The following is a 20,580-nucleotide window of genomic DNA, read 5'->3' as shown; positions in this document are numbered from 1 at the left end:
GTCGAGGCTAGGTATAAGTAAGTATGGGCACACACACACACACACACACACACACACACACACACACACACACACACACACACACACACACACACACACACACACACACACACACACATGGCAAATGGATAAAGAGCTGCCGTTAAATGGTAATGCCCCAGCCAGATGGCTGGGTTCCTGTGCACTAAGCAGGAGCTATGGGCTATGCTAAGCAATCACCTAGAGCTTGGCCAGGTGCTCGCAGGAGCAACGTCTGCAATGCCAACTGTGGTGTGGGCACCCGGAGGCCTTTGCTACCTCAGTCATCAAAGACCAGGTGCTCATTTATACTCGTGAGTTGAGAGAGGCAATTGTGTGTGAGTTTCTTGCCCGCCATAGCTCACCATCACTGGGACTTGAACCTGCAACCGTACAAGGTCCCGGATGTAATCACTCCATAAGATGACTGACTCTCTAACCAACTGAACACACACACACACACACACACACACACACACACACACACACACAAACACACACACACACACACACAAACACACACACACACACACACAAACACACACCACCACCACCACCACCACCACCACCACACTAGACAAACAGGCAAATATCACTACATTACACCACAGGATACAAATCTTGTGTTATAGGTACACTGAGTGGAAGAAAAAAGGTTGTTCTTGGCACGCAACCTACTGTTCTGAAGCCATTCTATTCCCGCGGTAAATTCAACGTATTCACATGCTCGGATCGTCCTGCAGTGATATACTCAAGTAGTGGGAAACTCGTGTTTTCAAATGTGAATCTTAAGGTCAGCACTATGTTATATTTTATTTGTTGATATATATGACTTGTAAGAGAAGTGTGTGCTTGTGTGTGTGTGTGTGTGTGTGTGTGTGTGTGTGTGTGTGTGTGTGTGTGTGTACACGCACGTGCACGTGCATGGGTGCATGCACAAATGCATGTGTTTTTTTGTGTGTGCATGTTGATTTATTTTGATTGATAAGAGATAGGTAGCTGTAGTGATGGAAGTGGTGAATGTATAGAATGAAGATAGAATCTATTTTGACTTATAGCTTGGAATGAGAAATTTGGAAACCATATCAAATTATTATATTGTGTGTACCTTTCAGAGATCAAGGTCAAGAATGTTTTTGCTAGGCACAGTTTGTTCAGGCATGTATTTACTATTATTTACCGTACATAAGTTATTGTCCTAATTTACAAGCAGAGTGGGGTCTGGTATACATTACTAAGTAATCTAGCTAGTGCTGTAGAATGTAGATAATGGCTCATAAGTTGTACTTAGCAGCTTATGCTACCTGTTATGTGTGACTATGATTATATTGTCCTCTGAAACATTTCAAACTCAATAACATTTGTTTGCCATAGTGTTGTTATCATTGTGTGCCAAAATGTCACTATTGTACAAGTATACACAGTGTACTTTGGGAAGCGGTTCAGGTGATTTGTACTCTTCTTGTAGAAAAATATGCAAGAGCTGTAGTCATCTGTGACAGTTGTCCATTTTACTAAATATGCCAATTGCTGTTTACTGTATACTGTACTAGCTGAATAGCCCATTCTCCACTCAGGCATATTAGATTATTAGTTGTTAGTTAATTAATTTAACGTTGTTTGCAAATTTGTGTTGTTGCAGGAGTCATTTTTCATGAAGTGCTGTTCATGAAATTTATCATGAAGTGCTGTATATTTTGTTCACATGCATTTTTACTCCATTCTAAAGAATTAGCAACCGGACAGACATTTCATGAAGAATTTTGTTTAGATCCTGTTCAATTATATCCAGTTCTGAGAAATTAACAGGGATCGAGAATCCCAACACATATATGCCATTACAGATCCTGGTTTTCGCCTTTACTGATTAGAATATTGATTGTTAGTAAATATCCCATTGAAGACAATGAAAATGTAACCAAGTGTCCCTTTCTAAGAAATTAGTTCCCCCCCGCATTACTTTCGTTGTTCGCCCTTCGTTTTCGGTGGACCTCGTCAGTTTGAAACTCATTAGTCTGACGTGTTTCACTTGAGAAGAAAATGAGATCCCATTTTGAAGTCATGTGCAGTTACTTACTCACCTGTATATAGCTTGACACGCATGCTGAATGAAATTGTGTCCTACTCTTCTCACTTTATTCTGTAGAAATTGAAACATTTTTCATGTAGCACTCGGTGCGGGAAACGTTTATGTTGTATTTGGTGCAAATGCAATCAGAATTTGGAAACGCAAGCATTAGAAGAGCGGCTTCAATCGGCAAGAATCTTTGATCACTGGAAGCGTTGCAAACTTGCAAAGGACGACGATACGTACAGTGCACACAGCACTGTAGGTGTGGGCGTGCATTCAAATGAACCAGAAGGTGTAGCATTCGTGGCGGCGAGAAAAATTAAGGGGTAACCCTTTGAGAGGGGACCCCATGCACTGTCGGTCTGCATGGATTCGGTGTGTGCAAACCAAACTTGGCGGAGATCAGGCCAGGGACAGCGGAGAGACGTGCGAACATACATACTCACACACCTGAATTTCAGCCATACCCACTATGAGTTTAGCCCTTGCAGAATAGATCCCCAAGCTGAGCGATTTTGGGGATCTTGTATAGATAAGTTCGATGATTTTAAGTCTATCTGAACTACATCAACCCAGCATCGTCGAGTACCGTGAGCTGGACATTTATGATTAAAAAGTCTTCTGTGTAGAAGTTGTTTTTGGGCACGGTTGTTTGACATTCTTACAACGTGTCCCAACCACAGAAGTTGTTGTCTTTGAATTTTCAATCTAATGGGATCTTGCTTTGCTGTGGCCAGATTTTCTTTGTTGGTTATTTTATGCCATTTAGACAGTCCAAGAACCGTCCTAATACATCTCATGTGAAACGTGTTCAGCTTACAAATTCTTGCTTGAGTCAAACATACACACACACACACACACACACACACACACACACACACACACACACACACACACACACACACACACACACACACACACCTAAATATCCTATATCCTAATGTCAGGGGCTGCCTTTCAGAGGTCACGCCCCGGCTGTTAAGCTGGGCCCTGTGCTACTTAGGGAACTCTGGGCCTGCGCTAGCAAACTCCTGGAGCCACTCCATAAGATGACTCTCTAACCAACTGAGCTATTGCACCACACACATGCACGCACACATACACATGTGCACATACACACATGCACACACACACACACACACACACACACACACACACACACACACAAACACATGCACACACACACACACACACACACACACACACACACACACACACACACACACAAACACTTCTTTTTTTCTTTCTTGCTACTCAACAATGAGCTCACGACTTTTGTTCAGCTGTTATCTACAATTTGTCTTTGATGAGCACATTTATGTGCAAAGAGTCCAACTGTAAAACGACAATTCAATGACAGATATTACAAACGTTCTTTGTACCAGTAGTCAAGTTTGCTAGTTGTGACACGTTAGTCTCTTTACTTCAATCTTGTCAATTCTAGCTTTCTCGTAACATTCTAAACCTAATCTCATATTTCCTTCCACCCTGAACGGTCACATGCTATCTTTTCCCAATTTTTGTGATCAATACCGATATTCCGTAGATTGTGTCTTAGAGTGTCTTTGAACCTCAACTTCTGACCACCAGCTTTTCTTAGTGCATCTAACAACTGACCGTATAGCACTTGTTTTGGTCTATATAGCATCCACGTCTGTGATCTATCCAGAAGAGTTGCAAGAACGACTGCTTTGTAAACTTTGATTTAGTCGTTATTGTTATTTCTTTTATACTCTATAGTCTTGACTGAAGTGCGCCAAAAGCTCTATTTGCTTTTTGCAGACGTGCAGCAATGTCGTTATCAACACTACAATCCTCTGAAAGAACACTGCCAAGGTAAGAGAAAGAGGATATCCTCTTTAGTGCTTCGCCAGGGTTGTCCCCAGCATACAAAGGCACCGCGCTCCGCCATGCCTTGGCTTCCACTTGGTACAGGCCCACCATGCTTTGCTGTACAAGTAGGCAGTGATTAGTTATGAAGACAATGGACTTGTATTTGTATTTTGAAAAGTGGGAAGTTGTTTCAGGCTAACAAGTAGTTCCTGGGATGCTTGGTTTGAAGATAAGACCAATTAGGACAAAGACTGCCATATGGTATGAACTTAATTGTAATACAAGTACTCAAAGATAAAACAGTGGTGGCCACTATTTAGGTTAGTATCTGATGGTAAAAAACGAAGTCTGTAGATGTCTGGCCTTCCTATCCTATATAAAGGGAGGTTCTCAACTTCTTGAGGTCTGGAAATTTTCCCACTCGCATTAATCTAGCTATCATGTGGTCAAGCACAGTGAAGTAAGACAGAGACACTTTTTTTAAAAAAAAAGATAAACCACTTTATTCCTTTTGTGCCTGAGCATTCTATGACAACAGTTTGTGGCATCTCAGCGTAAGCAAACCTGCATCAAAGCTTTTGTGGTCTGACCATAAAAATTGGAATGGGCGGGACCAAAATTTAAGGTGGGCGTGGTTATTTCCGCCGTGCCTTACAAAAATCCTGGGAACACCCCTGTTCGCCATTTACAAAAATGTCTTTGCCAGCATTTACTGTACAAGGAATCGGCTGAAACATGCACTCCATTTTTTGATATTTATTTGTAATCCAAAACTGATAGCTGCTTTTGCAAGAATTTACAATTTCTTGGGTGTCATTTGCAGAATCTGCTACCAGAGCACAGTTATCTGCAAAGAGCAGCTCTCTTATGGTTTTAGATTTTGTCAGAAATATGCAATGATAGAATAAACCGTCTTCCATACGATATTGAAATGAGACTCCTCAATTTTCAGCTTAACCATTCATTTCATTTAGCATTTCAGCAGGAAACAGAGCAAACAGAGTGGGTGCTAATACACAGCTCTGCTTTATTCCTGTTTGCACAACAAAGCTTTCTGATTTTTCATTGTCAGATATGACGTCTGCATTCATTCCTTCATGTAGATGTCTCACTAAATTTACAAATTTGGGTGGGCAGCCCAATTTTGTCAAGATTTTCCACATTGCCTCTTGATTAACTGAATCAAAAGCTTTTGTCAAATCTATGAAGACTATGTACAAAGGTTTATGTTGCTCCTTGCATTTTTCTGGTAACTGTCTTAGGGTAAATACCATGTGCGTGGTGTTTCTTCCTTTGCGGAAGCCACACTGGGACTCGGAAAGAGTTCCTTCTGCTATTGAGTCTACCAGTCTGTCTGTCGATTCAAGAGAATTCTTGATAAGACTTTACCAGCAGTAGACAATAATGAGATTCTACGCCAGTTTCCACAGTGACTTTTGGCACCCTTTCTCGTAGATTGTGATAATTTGGGCATTTTTCAGGTTCTTTGGTATAATTTCTGTATCCCTAAATGTGTAAGATGACCTTGACAATTTTCTCTATAAAAGTATCACCTCTTCTTTGATAAAACTCAGCTGCAAGACCATCCAGACCAGCAGATTTTCCAAGTTTTAGAGATTTGATTGCAGCTTATATTTTTCAGGTGTTGGTCGTGAGATACACACAAAACACACACACACACACACACACACACACACACACACACACACACACACACACACACACACACACACACACACACACACACACACACACACACAACAGCTCTCCTTTATATAGAGAGATGTGTAATGTTTTAGTATATTTCTTGCTGATGGACTACAGAGCATTGAGCTACTTTTTTGTCGTGGTGGTGTAATTAAATTATATTTATTTTTTAATCTTGTCAAAGGATGAAAGTGAGTGCTCACAATCACTGTTAGCTAAACAATTTTATAAGACAAATTATTCCAATCTTGTTTCGATAATCGTCCTGAGTCTTATTGTGTTTACTGAACAAGTTTTCTTTGCTGAGTTTGTAATGATGGGAGATAGGTTTGACTGAAAAATGACAAAATAGATTCTCTAGCTGCTTTCTGTGTTGAGATTTGGTCTTGAACATTATTGATTATAAAAGCAGCATTTGAAGAATACATTGTTTATTGTAACAAACATACCTATAGAACTTGATCTTTAGAGAGCCGCAACAAGAAAATGAACATTGACGTAGTGGCCTATTTGAGCTAACACAACCTTACAAAATTAGTGTTAGCTTTATTGATGAATTTGGAGAACTAGGTTCCTCTACAACTAGTTTGCTGGATGAGAGAAGAAGAAACTGATCTAGTACACTGAATCACACATTTCAATATGTGGAAAAGTCATGAATAATGTGCATTTTTGCAATGAACATTGTATACCATGTATAATCCCAACTTTTACATAATGTATTTGCCTGTTATTTTTAGGAAGAAATTAATTGTTTGGGAAACCAACCACTGGCAAAGTGGAAAGCTAATGCTCTAGTTGTGGTACTTCTGTAACAGTTTGTATAGCACAATGGCGTATTGAGAAACCATGTGCGGTAGTTTTTATGAGAGATTTAGCTTTATGGTCAGATTTGCAACTCTATAATTGCAATGTATTGAATTACTAGAAATTTACTTGTGTAAAAATTGTTTTTACCAATTTTTGGGTTTTGGAAGAATTATGTGACATTTGTTTATGCGTTTTTGATCTAATAATGTCAGAGTACTAGGTATCACGGGGTTAAAGGTGTACGTACATGTTTTGCAAAAGGTACAGTAGCACATAAGAGTTCTTCAACTTTGTCAACATTTCAGTCATATTTGAAGTAAAAGGATCATTGCAGTCTTTGTTTTCTACAAAATCTTGTGCAGACTTTGTTTCTACAAGTGTTGTGGTAGTTAATCTCTATTCTCAACAGCATTTGTGATTCCTGAGAGAACTTTTGGTCTTTAAGTATCTAAGTAGTGGTATGATCATTCATGGCACATGCATACAGTAGCATACTTGTTTAAAATAATGCATGAATTATACAATTGTGATACAAAACTGTGTCTCTGTGACTACTTGCATAAATAGGATAAATAACAACTGTGCATAAATTACACTGCTGCATTGGCTAGCTATGTAAATATTGTATATTGACATACTAATTGAACCATTTTGAAGAACGTAAGCATGATACATGCATGATTTTACAGGGAGTTTCACACATGTGTCCTCTTAATACAGAAGAATACCCTGACAGGTTGGTATTTTATCTGAATTTGTTGACTACGATACAGGTCTTGAGAGACATGACGTGTACAAAAACTGAGGAGGAGCTTCAGCAGCTGACGTGGGTACTGAGTGACAAACTGTATTGTGATGAATGTATGTACATATGACTAGAACAGCCAGGGGAGAGAGAATTTGTTGTTTCTTGTTGACAAGCAGAAGTTGGATGCATTTGTACAATGCATGTCTTTTAGTAAGAATGACATGTAGATTATGACAACACGAGAGCCGTCTAACAGTGAGACAGACAGAATAGCTATGGACAGAGCAGCTACAGACAGACAGGTAGGTAATAGTAATACAGAAATGTGAGATGGTTGGTAGACAGGTGAACATGGAGACAAACAAGGCGGAAACAAAAACTGAGGTAAATTTAAGCTTGAATTGCTTAAAACACGCTGGAAGCAGGATGTAGTGTGGAGTTTGTGTCAATAGATACTCTACAAGATCTGTTTTCAATCTCATTTCCAAAATTGTTTATATAATTAATTGTTGCTATAACTGCAATTGATGTTTGTCCAAAATGAAGAAATGTGTTACAATTACAGGTATGTGTAGAAGAGCAAGCCTGGACTTCAGAGCCACTTAGATGTCAGAATGTTGTTCTCTTATTTTTGGAAAATTATTTATGATATCGAACTAGGGGCACATTTATTATATATGCTCTTCCAGAAGAGGTTGGAAGACTGGAAGAGATCTTTGGTTGTTTCTTCATTGTGTGCTAATAGTAACAGAAGAGGTGCAGTTTCTCGTAGAAACTTGGAAGAGCAGTAGAGGTAGAGGTGGTGCATGTGCACTCTCTCTGAATACAGGTGGTGGTGTGAAGGGCTCACAAGCATTGACTAGAGCCTCTTCTTTGCCACTGGCATGGAATCCAATTGGAGCACAATCGAACTGCTTTTGGGGATCCCTCAAGGGTTCATAATCAGGTTCTGTGTCCGTGTTGGTGAAGGTTTTCCTATCCAGTCTCTCTGACAGCTTCCACAAGTAAATTGGATTTCAAAATTTGGTTTTCCTGTGAAGAATTAGTTCAGCTATAGTGCGCATGTTCATTGCCTCTTCTGATTATTTCTATATTTCTTGCTCTTCTGAAGGGCGTGGCTCTTCTGTTTTCTGAAATTCTCTCCTTTACCATATTCAGAAGAGTAGAAGAGGAGGAATAAAGAAATCTGCCCTAGATTGCTGCTAAATGGCAGGCTGTTAGTCTCGCATAGCCAGACTCTTCCCCACCTACATCCGCCGGCAAGAAATGGTCTGGTGAACAGGCTTTGAAGTTTTCGTTCGCCACACTCAATTACTTCCCTGCATTCCGGGAGACTAAAGACCTCTTTAGTAGTCGACATTGATGCCTAAAGAAAACAACTAAGCACATGTGTAGGCATGAGATCATGTCAACGGAGACACAATAACGATCGCTATTGCCCACCTAGCTAGCGCATATGAATCATATGGTATCTATTACGGCGTGAAGATGTATGTGTGACTGACAGAAAGAAAGAAAAACGGCCTAGGAGTACACACTGGATGGACATCAAAGTTGTGTGGTAAGCTTACGTACGACCGGTGTTATCATGTGTCGATATCAATACTGTGATTGATTTCTGAAAGTTCTTTTGATAGGAGCTCGCCGTCTACGCGAAGTCACCAGTGAAAGCCGATGGTGAAACGCAGCTACTAACAGTAACAGCTAGTCACTATTCGGGCAGCAATTGCTGCTACAATGCCTGCAACGCCCAAACGAAGACTGTAGGATGCGTTGGCAGAGTCTGACAATTAGCTACAAATTAATTAAGTCTTTGTTTGGGTGTTGCAGACGTTTTAGCAGCAATCGCTGCCTGAATAGCGACTAGCTGTTACGGTTAGTAGCTGCGTTTTACCATCGGCTTCCACCGGTGACTTTGCATCGGCGGCAAGCACCTATCAAAAGAACGTTCGAAATCGATCACACCATTGACGTGCAGTGACACCGGTCGTACCGAACCACACAACTTCGTGATGTTTATGTGGTGTGTACTACTGCCATTTTTCTGTCAGTCACACGTACATAACATAATATGATTTATATGGTGACATGATCTCATGCATAAACGTGTGCTTAGTGGTTTTCTTTAGGCATCAGTGTCGACCAATAAAGAGGTCTTTAGTCCCCCGGAATGCAGGAGAGTAATTGAGTGCGGCAAACAAAAACTTCAAAGCCTGCTCATACCAGACCATTTCTCGCCGCGGATGTAGGCGGAGAAGGGTCTGGCTACGCGAGACTAGCAGGCTGTAGGCAGGTAGACCACAGACAGGCAAGTAGAACTAGACACAATGAAAACGAGAGGGCAGCTGCAGGTAGACATCTGGACATTCAATGTATAAATTGTACTTTCCTGTGATTATGCTGATCTCTGTTTAGTCTTGCTATTGCTAATAATTCAACTCTTACATTTGGGACTATTGATGAAATTCAGAAGCTTCACATTACAACTGTACCGCTTGGAGAGTCTCCCAAGTATGATCAAGTTTGTAGTTGTACTTGTACATGTAATGGGTTCATGCTGTATATTATATGTTTATATATAATATCAGGGTTGTCGCCAGGGATCTCAAGGGTGCTACGCCTTAATTAAATGAAAACATGGGGTAGGCGTTACACTTACAACATGAAGTGAACTTCCTTTGAACCCGCTGTGTTGCCATTTCACTATTAATTGTGAACTAACGATCGAATTCAGTTTTTTAATTGCCTTACTAAAGACCATTCACTTATCTTCTTCTCTTGTTTTGTACGTGGTTGTTGTTTGTCGTCTATGAAGAGACCTACTCAAAAACTGCAGATTCTTTGCTGTTAGTGAAACGAGCATGTCTACGGCAGCCAACACAACCATGGGAGCGTTGACATTAACAGGATTTGATCTTGCAGTCACGATCAACGTTGACTTACACGTAGCGTTGTGCTCTGTACTCTCGTTTCACAACAGAAACTGGATGCATATGTTCTTAATGTTGTTTGATATCCAAAGCGACCGCAGACAGTCCAGAGCGGTAGGTATCTGGAAGGGTTTGAAGATAGGATGTTGCATGCATGCATAGCAATCTGTTCATTAACTAGTAAAACCAAATCTCGCATCAAATCAGCATACAAAAGGCAAGGCGCTCCGCCATGCCATGGCTTCCACTTGGTACAGGCCCACCATGCTTTGCTGCATGAGTAGGCAGTGATTAGATATGAGGACAATGACTTGTATTTGTATTTTGAAAAGTGGAAAGTTGTTTGTCCATAACAAGTAGTTTCTGGTATGAACTTAATTGTAATACAAGTACTGAAAGATAAACAGTGCAGGGCTGGATCCAGAGGGGTGTTTAGGGGGTTGAAACCCCCTCTGTTCCAATAGGCGTGGTTCAATAATTTCATACAATTTCATTAGAAAAGAGAAAATTAGTAATGCTATAAATTACTGCTAACGGTGAACCCCTCTTTCAAAAATTCCTGGATCCGGCGCTGCAGTGGGTGTCGGTACAGCCCATTATTTTGGTCCGCATCTGATGGTAACGAGTTCTGTAGATATATGGCCCTTTCTATCCTATGTACTAGGTTCTCAGCTTCTCGAGGTCTGGAAATTTTCCACAGGCTATAAGGCCTGAGCATTCCACGACAACAGTTTGTGGCATCTCAGTGTAAGCAAACCTGCATCAAAGGTTTTGTACGGGCGTAACCATAAAATTGGAATGGGCAGAGCCCTAAAAATTAGGATGGGCGTGGTTATAACAATTTCTGCCGTGGCTTACAAAAATCTTGGGGACACCCGTGTATGTGTATATATATATATATATATATATATATATATATATATATATACATATATATATATATATATATATATATATATATATATATATATATATGTATATATATATATATAATATATATGTATATGTATATATATAAAGCTCAAACTGTCTCTGTGTGTGTGTGCTTGCGCGTTTGGCGGCCACGTCTTTTGTCCGTTCGCAACCGAAATCGGCATGCACACTCGGCACGCACTGGGGAATGTTTGCGTAAAAAAATTTTTAAAATTATGTACCGGGTCCCCTCTCGAGGGGTCGACCCCCGCGTAAAATTTCTCAACTACGCAAGCGCTACACATTCCAGTTTATTCAAACACATGCCCACACCAGTCCTGTGTAGACCGTACGCGTCGTCGTCCTTCGCAAAGCTTCGAGCAATCGAATATCTCTTACCGACGAAACTTACTCTTCTAGCGCTTTCGTTTCCCTCCAAATTCTGATTGCATTTGCACCAAATCCAACCTACACGTTTTCTGCAGCAAGCGCTACACGGGGAGTGTGTTGATTTCGCTCGAAACAAGCGCGAAGAGCAAGATTCGAATTCATTCAGCACACCCGGGACCTCGCAACAAAGATTGCCCGTACGAAGGACGGGCCATGTATACTAGTATATATATATATATATATATATATATATATATATATATATATATATATATATATATATGGCATGTGAGAAGAGTACTGGGTATGAGTCTAGTAATGTGGCACATTTAGTGGGGAGACGGGCAACTGTGTGATGGTAGATTTTGTAAAGGAGGTGGGACAAAACTGTTCAACACATGTTCGACTGACTTGGAAATGTTATATCTGCCCTGGAAAAGTATTTGCAGCAGATGAAAGAGCATCTCTATGTTGTTTGTACATGACTTCGCTGGTGGATTGACTTATGCTGTTGTTTATGTGGAACTACAAGAACAAGGTAAAGACAGCCAACAATATTACTGTTGTCCTGTTTAAAAGTGGTGCCTGTGCTCCTGAAAAACAATGATATTTCATACTTTAAGCTTAATTAACTGCTGATTATGTGGCAATTGTAACTACTTATTTTTGAAATTCACAAAAATTATTCTACTTACTGCTTTACACATACACATTTGCAGTGGGAGGTAATGTGTCAGGAGATTGTAATTGCTATTTTTACAAGTCCAAAAACATTTTGAGAAAATGATGGGTATGTAGGGATGGGTATGTAGGGATGGGTATGTACTTATGTCATTTATGCTCATCTCCTACATCACATTCACAACTGCTGCAAGCGATATAGGTAAAAAGATTGTGATGTAGGAGATGGGCATAAATGACATAAGTACATACCCATCCCTACACACCCATCCCTACATACCCATCATTTTCTCAAAATGTTTTTGGACTTGTTTCATATATTTTTAGCTATGTTAAAAGTATATTACGCGAGCACGTGTATATATATATACATATATGTCCTGAAGACAGAAATGACAGTTTTAGTAAACGGAGTGCATAACATTTTGTACATGTGAGAATACTTTCATGCTCAAACCCCAGGAGAGACCACGTGGAGGTTGCACTCTCTGTCTGCCCCACCCACCCACCCACCCTAGGCCACGAATTCCAGGCTGTAAGTAGACGTTGCACATTCCAGTTTAGCTACGGTATCTCTTTTCAAGTGACCTTATTGTGATGTAGAAGCTGGGCATAAATGACATAAGTACATACCCATCCCTACATACCCATCATTTTCTCAAAATGTTTTTAGACTTGTGTAGTTTGAAATGGAAATGACAGTTCTAGTAATTAGACGTGTGGAGCTCGGCCGGGATTTCAATCTTTGATTGCGTCTCTAGATAACTCACGTTACGCTCAGCATACACGGATGTACGTAGCAGCTGACGGATGTACGTAATAACACTGATTACATCTATAAACAACTCCCATTACCTAGGGTTCCACGAAAGAGATACACGCTTACATGCACAGAGAGTCAGACAGGACGCCGTGCCGTTGAACATAGTGGTACTGTACATGTTCAACTACACGCAACTGTAAGCAGCATGTAGCAGCAGGTGGAAGTAGCAGCTAGGCTTCCAAATGGTAGTCACATGTACACACGTGACCGGAACAACATGGCATTGTGGGAAGCGGTACATGGAACTGCATGGCAGCAGTTGACTGATACAAGGTGACTTTGCACATTTCTAGCTGGTGGGTCAGTGCAATTCTTCGGACAAGAGCGAATCGTTTGGTGTGACTCTCGTCGTTGTAGCTGTTTCGAGTGAGGCGCTAGCCTGGCTGACAAAAGTGAAATGTGAAATGTGAAATGTGAAAGAATAAATCGGGTTTTTTTTACTTGCCGATAGCTGGCTTCTGAGACGTTTAGTGTCAGCGGTGATAGTCTGGCTACCATTAGGAACATTTTAAGTTGAGCGCTACGTGGGTCCGAGATCTCTGTAATGAGTTCTGAGAGATCTGGTTCGGATGCGTTTGGATACTTTTGTATGGGGCACCATTTTAGATTCTTCGCATCCCTACATAGGGAGTGCTACTGCACTCCCTGATTTCCAAGATTTCCTAGAAAGTGTAGGTCATTGTTGGTAGTGTAGGAATATTTTGTGGTTATCTATGGGAGTATTGTTGCTTGTTGTGGTACAGTAGAACTGCCCTGTGCCAAGCCCGTCTCGAACTTGTTTGGATTACCAAAATAGCCTTGGATGTCCAGACCTTGCCTCTGACACCCAAGCTGGCGCATTTACGTATTTCATAAGTTTGTGGTAAAGGACACAGCGGCAACAACTACATACTCCTAAATAATGTGCCAGTCAGGATTTATATAGTCAGAGATGCGCGTTTGCCAAAAAAGGATCACCCCTTGTGGTAAGCAACCCTGATCAGGCGGCCTAATAGGATCTGGGTATGCAAGGCAGGGCATCAACAGTAATTAGGATTAGCGATGATTCAGATTAGCGAGGTTCTACTATATAGTTGTATAATTGGATCATTGTGTATGCGTAGACGAATAACGTTTCAAGAATCGTCACAGACATTTGGAGTTTGCACTAGTCGCTATGAATACAAGGGCATTTCTGGATCTGATACAAGACAGCAGAAACCATCTGCTAGCCTTATTGCTCCTAGTATCACTGTTTCATTGGGCAGTGGTGGGGGCTCTGGTGTTGATGCTGATTCTTCAAGTGTAGCTAAAAAGGCAAAAGATGGATCCAGCAAAGTTGGAGCTGGTAGTGGGTTGTCCAAGATTTCTCATGGAGAGCTCATAGAAGCAGATTCCTTTCTTATCGTTGATCAGCATACATTTGAAGGTTTGTTGAAGTGTGTATGTAGCTCAATGTGGTGTAAAAATAAATGACTGAAAGGTAACTATATTGTAAGTCTAGCTTAGACAGTTTGTCTTATAATTTCTTGCGAAGGATGGATTTTAGTAAACTGATGTGATGATAAATATGTCCATACTAGGGCGATTGATGAATGCAGTCAGACAGACTTTTAGACACGCAACTGTTTATGAGTCAGAGTATACTTGTAAATTTATTGAGGCGGTGCTACTGTTGATTGCTTTCGAGGCAATTAGCATTTTATTATCCAGCTACTATACAATTACCATTGTAGACTGCTTATATTCCATGTTTAGAACCAGTTTTGCCAACTGCTTGATGTGTTTGGAAATGCTGTTTACCATATTTACCTCATTGAATTATACACCAGTGACAGAGTGACTTTGCTCTGTCATGTTGGCAGTGCTTTACTGTCAACTTAACAATTGAGAATTGAGGAACTTGTGAACGTGGGACTTGTCAAGGTTGTCTCAGTAGCCTGAATGTTTATAACTACTTAAGCTACTTTGTTTTACCACCTTGTGCAGGATTACTGCCCTGTTTGCAGCTTTTAGTAGTTTAACGAGAACAAGTTATACTAGCAGAACAGCATCATCAAGCAGGCGATACAAAATTGACAGTTGGATGACAAGTTGCTTAAAAGAAGGCATGGCCACTCAATCTTCAATCTCTTCTTATTTGGAAGGTCTAGTGAGCTGGCAAGTGAAATAGGGGATCCAATTTGCTCATTTTCAGATTTGTGTTGCTAACAAAGAATTTGTCAAAAAAGGAGTTTCTGTGATATTCTGAGATGTGGTTTGTACACTAGGCCAACCTTTCAAATTTGCATGTGGTTGGGGTTTCAACATGATCGATCATGTATGAACGATCCAGGTCATTTTTATATTGTTAATAATGAGGCCAGTTTATGGTACAAGGCTATCTCTGCAAAATGTTTTTGATTTGGATAACTTATTAGCCTCTGGTCTTTGGAGGGCCATCTGTGTAATTTTGTGCATTTAATACATATGCTTGATAAGTCAACATGCAGTTTATTACTCACTACGTATCAATGAGCAAGACTGCGTTTTGAAAGGTGCCAATGTTATGTCGGTTTGTGCGGACAGTTTGAAAGGTGTTTTAGGACGTTTGATGTTGTGATTGACTAGACATTGTAATTATATGCAGGCTGTGACTTTTGTTCTTACTTCTAAACAAGATGCTTAGTTGAATATTGAAATGCTTCTCCATGCAGTGTTTGGGTGTCTTATCTGGGTTGATATTACAGTAGGGTGTCAGTTATCCAAACAGTTTGGGACCTGACCCTATTCATAACTCTGATTTCAGATAACTGATGTTAACTCTTCTGGTGCACAAACAGGCGTCTCAGGGTCTTCAAGGCTGCCCACACACTAGTTTAAACTGAATACATGTACACTGAACAGCAATTGCACAAACACCCATACTTGATTGCACTCTGTAAGGTAAGAAATAGTAATGATGAGAAAATAGTTTACCATATAATGTTACTAATTTGACATTCACTTTGTTGCGCATGCGTGTAACAGTTTATAGCGTGTAGTTCTAGAGGGCATGCGAGGCACTTGGCGTTCAGTTAACTGGTGCTTTCAGATAATGGGCGTTCGGATGACTGACATCCTACTGTATTTCAATATTTGTTAGAGTGGTATACATAATCGTATGTGCTTCTGCTTGCAGTATCAGTCAGAAATGGAGTGTATTTTACTTTTAGCTGTATAGCCAACAGAGAGAAGTGCTTTGATGTGCTTGAGGCTTGCACACTGTCTCCCTTCTCAAGGATGTCAGATATTTGTTTTTTAGTGTGTGCTCTATGGCTAGACTTGACTTGAAGAGAGTAATCATTGTTTATACAATTACAATTATATGGAAGACATCTGCATGTATAGAAAACGTTTGTATTTTTTTCAATTATTATCCCAAATCAAACATTTTTGGTATAGTTAATACTGTTAAGTCAGTGAACTTAGGTGTAGCTTTATTATGTGAATTTAATGGCACCCCTTAAATTTAACGTGTGCTGGAAAGATTGGCAGTATTTATACTTTACAGTTTGTGTGTTTACTTTTATGAAACAACTAATTCATGACACTGTTGCTTATAAATGTGATATAGCTGTTCAGTTTCTCTTTTTCAGTAACACATGCTCATCATTTACGATCCAGTGAATGGGCTATGAGTCTCATGTCTTGTCATTTGTCCAATGGATGTTCATACTATTGTGTTGGAACAGCGTTTGTGTATCCAGAGGAACCAGAACCAAAGACAGGCAGAATTCTTCTACTTGAAGTCAATGAAGGTAAAGTAAACACAAATTTGTTATGTATATGGTACACCAAGCAGAGGCTGCTGTAACTTGTCAAGGTGAAAGCAGCCAGTGAGTATGACTGTGCTGCAGCGTGAGCTTTCTTGTTAGATCATGAAACAAGGTAGATAGCAAGGGTGGTTACTGTTTGTTACATTATTCTAACCAAGTTTATAGGATTGGTCAGGCATACTGTTGTACATTGCAAAGTACAAAGATGATCGAGGAACTTATGCATGACTTTGGATCAGATTTGTTCTGTCAGAGAGCAATGCAGCTTGTGTATGAATCTGTCACCAGTTGTGGTGCAAGTGTCAACCGTTATGACTGATCTACCAATGAAAACTACTGGTTGCATGACAGCAGTATGCAGTGGGGTTGGTGGACAGGTTGGCAGAAGGATGGGTAGATGGATGGATGGGCGGGTTCAGCTGTGGACTCAATATCAGGTCTAGCAGCGTCTGCCTATGATATTTACCCAAATCTGAGTTGCTCGTACCATATATACACGTACAACTGATTATATCAAATAGTAACTGAGACTGCATCCTGTTCGGACACTTCACTTAGTACTACTGTCTATTTTACATGCAGATTTCACAAATCTGCAATCTATCTCTGCTGTCTTTGGTTTTTTTGTAATGATCTTGGTATTCTTAGAACTGCCATGTCCTGCCATTTTCATTTATTAGGTGCAATATCTGACAAAGGAAGAGATTTATTCCATGTTTACATTGGCACTGATAACTATTCCATGTTTACATTGGCACTGATAACTGCGCCAGTGCAGCTCGGCATGGTTTGCCACGTTCTAGCTACATAGTGCAAACACAACTGTACCGAGCTGAAATCGAACCGAGCTCAGCCAGCACAGCTTGATTATCAAACTGAGCTGGCACTGTTCAACTCAATTTGGCTTGGTTTCAAACAGCAGTGTAAACAATAGTGTGCCACAATCGTGCCATCTTGCTTCATCTCGCATGCACTTTTCTCAGTATTATCCTGTTTATATGATGGCGTGGACGGACAAAGAAGCTGTGAAGCTAACTAACTTCACTGTGCAGTGAAGATGAAATACATATTCAGTTGGAACGTTGCCAAAGTTGATCGCTTCTGTTGGAGAAAACAGTGCACAAATGCCAAACTTGTTCAGTCCACCACTGTAGTTCATGACGACACTGTCACATGATATCGTGTCCTACTCGGCCAGCATAGTGTAAACGCGTGTCATTCTGGTTTGGAACAAACAGGTTGAGAATGTGTTAAACTGTGCTGAACCAGCTTGATGCAGCAATGCCAATGTAAACACGGTATTATTCATATTATAGCCATGTCAATGTACCATGAACGAGTGGAGCATGAAGGAAACAGAGACACACATACACACACGTGTGTGTGTGTGTGTGTGTGTGTGTGTGTGTGTGTGTGTGTGTGTGTGTGTGTGTGTGTGTGTGTGTGTGTGTGTGTGTGTGTGTGTGTGTGTGTGTGTGTAATGTAACTTACATGTGTTACGGTATCACCACACTTTTTACTATGCTGATGTAGGTCAGAATTTACCAGGGTGCCAGTGTACCTCGGAGGGAGATTTTTGTCATGCCATCAAACATGTGTGAAAACCACCAATCAGAACTGTTCATGAGCAAGGTGTTGAAATTTTGCTTTTGCAAAAGTTTCACGAAAAATTCGTGCTGTAGTATCAGACGTTTTTAGCTGACCAAATGAGAAGATTGCACAGCCATTTGACATTACAAAAAAATTGACAAAAATGGCAGCTACGGCTCTGAGTGGCTGATCAATTTGAAATTCTTATTCAGGGTTTGCAACAGACATTTAATTAACAATTGAAATGCAACCATCATTTATGTAACAAATGTAACCCTCTTGATTGGCATGCATGTTTTACTTTAATACTGTCTACAGTACTCATCTTCCTTTTCTCCTTCTTCTCATCTTCTTCACTTTCTTCATAATTTGTCAGTGTTGCTAATTGATGTACTGCGTCCTTTCCATTTTCTATTATGTGGGTGATTGTCATCCATGTTGAAGCGTGTCCATATCAAATGATAGCCTCACCAACCCAGACGACATCACCTATACCAACACTTCCAACCTTATTAATGTAGCAGGATGCCAATATAGTTACCAGACTCAATCAAGCTGGATTTTGGTAAACCCTGAGTATACAGTCATGCAGCAGAAAGCACAGTAATATGGTACATATGTTTTTAATTTACAATATGAAATTATGTCAGTTATTTGCTGTAACACATTTCCACTTTAGCAGCTCTTTCTGTTGTTTTATAAGCACCCCTGGTGTGAATGGTGTTCTTTTCTCATTTTGGGGTCTGAGATACAGTACATATGCAACAGCTACAATTTTAATACTACAATATCTTGTCTTTTGTGGTTGTTCTGTTTGATGGCTTGTGTGTTATAAGAGACATAATATAGAATTCAATGTTAGAGAAGGCTGTGAATGCTGTTCAAAGACAAGATCTCAGCATTCGTAATGTTGCTGACTTCTATGGTTGACACCCCGTGAAGACATCTTTTACTGCTGGTGCGTAGGAAAAGGATGAAGCGTTCATCTGTTGTATGTGCACATATTCCATGTAAGGTACTGACATTGGTGCTCAGGTAATACTACGTGGACTAGCAACTTTTTCTACCCGTTACAATTACCAAACAGTTTAATGAAAAACAAAGTATGACAAGTGTATTATCCTCCAATCTTACTAGGATATCCTGTAACTCGCTCGTACAGAGACTGAACACAAACTCAACTCAGTCTTGTTTCTTTTCACATACAATGAAACTTGCCTCTCCACCAACATACTAGTATGTACATATGGCTCTGTTTGCTTGGCACCAGAATTCCATAACAGCACCGAGCCAAAAGATTGCCCATTGGGTGCTCTTTTGGAAACTGTTCTCATTTACAGCCTATGGGCCACTAATGAGAATCAAGATTGTGGTGCGAGATTTGACCTTGCAGCCGGAAATTGTCAATATTCTGAGGCTGCGTAAGTGTGTAATGTGTGTTGCCGTACTGCAGTGAACTGGTATGGCAACCAGACAATGGTCTTACAGTGTAGAAGAGAAGTTGAGCTTTATCAGAAGGCTGAAAGAAGAATTCGGAAGCAATGTCAGCTTTGTGTTGCATGAGCTGGGTATTGACAAAAGAGGTTACGAGAATAGGGAGATAAGGAAGGAACCTATATAGAAATGCGTGACAAGAAGCATAGGAGGGCAGTCAAATTGACTCGCACTCCTAAGTTTCCCCGAATTGAAGAACAGCTCTTCATGTGGTTTCAGAGTCAGCGCAACAGGCGCCTTTCTATCAATTCTACCAATTTCCAGAATTTGCTACGAAGCACCCGGACGCTTTATTGAGAACGGATTTTTCCATAAAAATCTCATTTTTCATATTGCTGCCCTGTGTGCTGTTTGAAAATTCCTGGTACATTTACATGTACATGTATGAAGGATCTGATAAATTCCAAAAACAGCGATCTCAACACGCTATGCTAAACGGATTTTGTATGCAGACACAATAATCATCACGAAATTACAAAATACGTACTCGCTTTGCAAGACAATTGGAAAGAGCTACAAAGGACATACTGGTGTCAAATTTGCAAAATCAGACATAATACAAGACATGCTTGCTACACTTAACAGAGAAGTGTTAGTGACCACAGTCTCGTTTGAAACGAGAAATCAAGTGTTTCACATACATTAATAGTTTACACATAGGTAATATTAGATTGGTACTTTTCCAAAAAACTAAATGTTTAGAAAGGTGGGGTAGGGTGTTCTATTGGGTACTTTCTCCTTCTGGGAAGTTTGGAAGGCTATTGCCATATTTTCACTCTTCAGCCGGGAAAAGACAA

The 20,580-nt window shown here is 40.2% G+C and overlaps 1 protein-coding gene across 1 annotated transcript; it reads left to right on the top strand.

Moving 5' to 3' along the window:
* Window positions 1-650: 650 nt before the first annotated feature.
* LOC134188738 (DNA damage-binding protein 1-like) lies at window positions 651-16,914 on the top strand. Its single transcript, XM_062656922.1, has 7 exons — window positions 651-811; window positions 7,129-7,175; window positions 9,603-9,698; window positions 14,027-14,331; window positions 16,520-16,681; window positions 16,747-16,811; window positions 16,865-16,914. The coding sequence occupies exons 2-6, from the start codon at window positions 7,141-7,143 to the stop codon at window positions 16,761-16,763; spliced, it is 615 nt and encodes a 204-aa protein (XP_062512906.1). The 5' UTR covers window positions 651-811; window positions 7,129-7,140; the 3' UTR covers window positions 16,764-16,811; window positions 16,865-16,914.
* Window positions 16,915-20,580: the final 3,666 nt, after the last annotated feature.

The sequence above is a fragment of the Corticium candelabrum genome, chromosome 13 (assembly GCF_963422355.1).
Source record: "Corticium candelabrum chromosome 13, ooCorCand1.1, whole genome shotgun sequence".
Lineage (NCBI taxonomy): Eukaryota > Metazoa > Porifera > Homoscleromorpha > Homosclerophorida > Plakinidae > Corticium > Corticium candelabrum.
The sequence above is the reverse complement of the archived record's forward strand: the minus strand, read 5'-3'. Positions and strand labels throughout refer to the sequence as shown.